Source organism: Lathyrus oleraceus, chromosome 6 (genome assembly GCF_024323335.1).
Source record: "Lathyrus oleraceus cultivar Zhongwan6 chromosome 6, CAAS_Psat_ZW6_1.0, whole genome shotgun sequence".
Lineage (NCBI taxonomy): Eukaryota > Viridiplantae > Streptophyta > Magnoliopsida > Fabales > Fabaceae > Lathyrus > Lathyrus oleraceus.
In genome coordinates, this window is record NC_066584.1 from 92,329,727 (window position 1) to 92,334,645 (window position 4,919).

Genomic DNA, 4,919 nt, shown 5'->3' on the forward strand with positions numbered 1-4,919 from the left:
GATTATGAAAAAAAAAAAGGAAAATTTTCCCCTCAATTTACGTACTACAATGATCATAAGAAAATACTAAATATGATTATTTTTTTAAAATATGAAGAAAAAAACTACATTTCTTGAAAAAATGATTTGGTTTATAATGATAAATAATTGTATCATTAACATATGTTTAATTTTTTAAATACTATAACAATAAAAATTATATTAAAATAATTTATCTAAGCTACCCAAAACTCTTCAAAACCCTTGATTAATATAAATTTTGAAAATTTCCAAATTAAAGCATTTTTAGTGTTATAAATAAAAATAAATCCTCCAAAATCCTCTCAACCAAAATCCTTCTATTTTTTCCATTCCATCTTTTTGATTTTTCAAAACCCTCTCCTCCCTTTCCCTCCAAACTCTCAAACAAAACCTAGTATTTGACAAAAGATAAATTCTTTGGAACTCATAATTCTAAAATGGGTACCAATACTTTTAGTGCAAATTATTTTAAAATTTTAATTTATTTTAAAATTAAAAAAAAAGGTGGCATTAAACTATATATTTTTATTGGTTGAGGGTACACCCATCTAAATTCAAGGGTACTAAATGTTCACTTGACAAAAACCCTAATTTGCCAATTTAAATTTTAAACAAAATTTAATCAAAAAAATGATGACTCGTAATAACAATAATACGCTTTAGCAGTGTAACAAACACAAAAGCCACTTATGAAAAGTTTACAGAAAGTAAGGCAACAAAGTCTACAGATAGTCAGATACCATGACTTTTGGTTCAGTAAAAGTTTTAATTATAACCAAGGAAGTAAAAGGCAACGCTTACAGGTTTGGGGATATATTATACATGCAAGAAATCCAAATGTACCAAAATCAATTTGATGCCAATACATGAGCTCAATGAAGTTACAAACGCTGAATAACAACAAGGTAGAGCTGTACAAATGAAGAAAAAAAAGATATACTGATTAACCAAAACCAGAAAATTTTGAGGCTTATCTTCTATTACTTTCATATCTGACTTTTGTCCACAAACTCTTCATTCCGCACTTAGGGGTTGATAGTTGATAAAATCTGGAATCCAATGAGAACAAAAGAGAGATTTAGGGTAATTGAGAGTATCCAATGTTACTCAACCTTACAAAGTTCAACACTCAGTCGGAGAATTCATATGGGATTCAACATATAACATTACCTTGTCTGTGAACACGCGAAATGCCTCATCTGCCATAGCTTTATCAAGTTCCTGGCCCAGAGTAACAGATTTAACATTTCATTAACTTCTTTTGAGTATTAAAACTGAAACTAGTAATTAATATATAGTATTTTTAACGCCGCAGTAGAGTACCCAATAAATGAAAAAGATAGTGAGTGAGAATAAACAAAGACTAATATTTCTTACATTCTCAGCATTTGGGGAACAATCAATACGGCAAACTAGTTCTTGAAGGGATTTATTATTCAAAGCATCACGAATCTCACTAGAAGAAGCTGCAGTAGGAATACATTCATTCAAAAAAACAAATATTAATCAACTATGGTTTTAATAGTGAAATTTCATTACTGCCATTCCGCATCTAGGACATTCTCATATTCTTTTATAGATATATAAAGTACCTATAGCCTCCAATTGGAATTGGTCCAACACCTGGCCTCTTTTATCAACAAGTAATGGTTTTTCTACAACTGCTTCCAAAACAGTATTTTCCACAACTGATGGCTTTTCTACGTGTGATTCCAAAGCAGCTGTTGAACAATAGAGAAATATAAAATCAGATCGTGAAGTGCCTCAAAGTAATTGATTATTACTTGGAAGTTGTGTTCCAAAAACTAATAGTTTAGCCCATTCTTAAAACATTGTTGATTGATTCATTTTTACAGCAAAGTGTATTTTGCTTGGAGATTGAGAGTACATCACAATTTTTTAAAATGATAATTTGTGGGCAAAATACAAGGAAGAGTATCTACGAGGTATACACCACTTAAGTCTGCAGAAGAAAGTTAAGGTTATGGTGAAAGCAGTCTATTGTATAAAAAACATAAGGCTAACTATAATAGATTTTTATATTGGGTTCAATCCTTTTCTAAACCTCATGGATAGCACGAGCCTAACTTCCCAGTATGAAAAATGATAAGGCAGATGGAGGTAAAACAAGTCCTCGTATGAAATGGTGTCATGAAATAATAAGCAACCATCAATATCAATGTAAAACTACAAATCTGATAACCACCGTGGGAGAGATTGACGACAAAAAGCCATCCTCATGATGCAGATTACCCTGCCTAAAGTAGTTATTGAGGTGAATAAAAACCTTACTTGTTTTCGGTGCTGAAGTTGTTGGATTGACACATGGAAGTTCTGCAACATTGAAGTAAGACTGATAAATACAAGTATTGAGTAGGAAACTGTGTCACAGGTAATCATGGTTAAAGGCCTATGGCATCATAGCTCCGCGGTGCAAATTTCACTTGCCCCCGGACCATGAGCAAGTTAATACGAAATATCTCCCAATTTTGAAGTGTATGGTCAAGTAAAAGTCAACAGGAAACAAATCATGCAAGCATTTTGTGTTCAAGCTGCACAACGGATATTTGAGCTTATCTACTCACATAAATAAGCACTTGTGAGACATTTTAGAACAACTTATGGAACCAACTTATGACAAGTACCTGAGTTGTTTTCTACATTCCACAAGCTCTCCAAAACAACTTCTAGTTTATATGAAAACAGTTTGATTTTATTTTGTCTTTGTTATCAAAATAGCTTATGCATAAACGCTTAAAAGCACTTATGTTATAAGCATTAGATTAAGTTGTTTAACCAAACATGACTTAAATACAAAACAGCACAAGAAAACAACTTCTGGTTTACATGAAAACGGTTTGATTTATTGTATCTTTGTTATCAAAATAGCTTCTGCATAAACACTTAAAAGCGCTTATGTTATAAGCGTTAGATTAAGTTGTTTAACCAAATATGACCTAAATATATGACATTCCCTTCATTGATAAATCCAGAGCGTCAACCTTTATACCCGCATTACATCAAACATATAATAAGCAAGCAAATAACGCGAGGAGAACATGTGTTAAAGGGCATAGACAATCATTACATACCTTTGTGGTTTTTGAAACAGGCCAGTGAGCAACTACAAACAGAAAATACAACATCAAATGGGATCTTAACAGTTTTCAAAAATCAAATAATAATAACAATATAAAGAAACTTAGGAAGAAGTGTTTGGGTTTTACTCACTAAGGTAAATAGCATTTAGGGCATTTGTACTTGGACTGAGCTTTGTGGCAGATTTGACATTGTTTAGGACCCATTGAACTTGAATTGGACCCAAAAGGTTAAAAGGGTCCCTAAATAAAACTGAATCACACAGAAAAAATCAACTATTTGAATGAAAAAGAATAAATAAATAAACTTGATTTTTTTGGGATGTTATTGAGTATTACTATAAGCAGATAACAAGGAACCGACGGAGAGGAAATTTTGCAAGGCAGTAAGAGAAATGGTATTGCTTTTGAAGGAGCTTTTGTGTGTCTTTTAATTTTCAAATAGTGACTTTACCAGCCAAGCCAATGTTTTCATTCATTTCAACAATGTTCCATTGCTCCCAGAATTCCATCCATCTTTTTTTGTGTGTATGATTATGGCAGTTAATTTAAATTATCATGAAGGAACAACAACCATAACAACTAACTCTTCCTACTCGTTCAAAGACTCTAGCAAAACAAATGATGAGTCCAATATTGCAAAGCAAAAGCTCAAAACCTATAAGCAATTTTATCAAACGGGTGATGTGCATGAAAAAATTAACAGACAAAGCAAATGCAATTTTATCAAACAGGTGATGTGCATGAAAAAATTAACTAACAAACCAAATGTTGGTGTTGATTAACTAGTAGAATAAAAAAGGCTACTGTTAAGAGTAAGACGCAGTTACCTCAGTTCGAATGATGGTGATGATGATAGGTTAGGGTCTCTTTTAATTCTTCTTGACTTGTTTCCTTTTCAGTCTCTTCTTTCTTACACGCTCCTTCGCAACTGCGTGATGAAATATGCGTTCTTGATGCGGGCGGGCTTTGATGCTTGGGCTACAATGGGTTGGTTGAGTGAGTCCGTGTTCACTTCAGAGAGGAAGAACATTTAACTTACCACCCTCCACGTGTGGCACCTTCATTTTGAGCAAATTTACTTTGATGCCCTTCAAAAAATTTCGGAAATTTTAAATTTTATAATATGTTATAGTAAATTTTGAATATATAAATTTTTACCACTCCCACAAAGTAAGTAACGTAAATTTCAAATTTTTGGTAAAAATATATCGAAAATTTTAAATTTTCCAGTTAAAATATATGGAAATTGTGAATTTTACGTAAAATGTCCAAAATTTTCGAAAATTGTAAAAAAAATTGGTATGAGCATAGAATTTCCAAAAACATGAAACTTCAATATTTTTGACACAATGGTTTGCATAATGGTTCGATAAAAAATTAATCACATATAATATATACATATTTTTCACAAAAGTTATTATACGTACAAGATTACATAACAAATTAGGATGACTTTCTAACTTCATTTTCCTAGTGCCTATTCGTCTTGCATATGCTGATTCTCATGTTTTTGCATCTTCGGTACAGTTATGTATCCAACGGTCAGTGACGGGAGGCAATGGACTATCAGGTTTCAACTTTACCCGAACCCAATGATTGTCGTTGACAAAACAAACATCAATGATTTTATGCATGCTCATATACATAGGTGGAGCTAAGGTAAGAGGGGAAAAGATAATGTCAAGTCTCTTTGATAGGGAGACAAATATGACATTGTACCTACAAGCAATAGGGTAACCCATATCACGAATCGTCATCCATTTTTCTCAACTTTGCACACCCAAGTGTTCTACTTTT

The 4,919-nt window shown here is 32.3% G+C and overlaps 1 protein-coding gene across 2 annotated transcripts; it reads right to left on the reverse strand.

Moving 5' to 3' along the window:
- Nucleotides 1–687: 687 nt before the first annotated feature.
- Nucleotides 688–4,170, reverse strand: LOC127095677 (uncharacterized). 2 transcript variants are annotated; one of them, XM_051034331.1, is made up of 8 exons: nucleotides 3,950–4,170; nucleotides 3,253–3,372; nucleotides 3,114–3,145; nucleotides 2,314–2,355; nucleotides 1,614–1,742; nucleotides 1,399–1,487; nucleotides 1,192–1,242; nucleotides 688–1,070 (listed from the first exon to the last, which is right to left on the reverse strand). In XM_051034331.1, the coding sequence occupies exons 2-8, from the start codon at nucleotides 3,324–3,326 to the stop codon at nucleotides 1,047–1,049; spliced, it is 441 nt and encodes a 146-aa protein (XP_050890288.1). In that variant the 5' UTR covers nucleotides 3,327–3,372; nucleotides 3,950–4,170; the 3' UTR covers nucleotides 688–1,046. The 2 variants fall into 2 exon arrangements, with proteins under 2 accessions (XP_050890288.1, XP_050890289.1); XM_051034332.1 differs by lacking the exon at nucleotides 3,950–4,170 and adding an exon at nucleotides 3,459–3,943.
- Nucleotides 4,171–4,919: the final 749 nt, after the last annotated feature.

Coding starts and splice junctions, on each gene's coding strand:
- LOC127095677 (XM_051034331.1), bottom strand. CDS start 3,326: ATGGGTCCTAAACAATGTCAAATCTGCCACAAAGCTCAGTCCAAGTAC. Junction 2,356..3,113: donor CTGTTTCAAAAACCACAAAG/GTATGTAATGAT, acceptor TCAATGTTGCAG/AACTTCCATGTGTCAATCCA. Junction 1,243..1,398: donor GTTCCCCAAATGCTGAGAAT/GTAAGAAATATT, acceptor ACTCTGGGCCAG/GAACTTGATAAAGCTATGGC.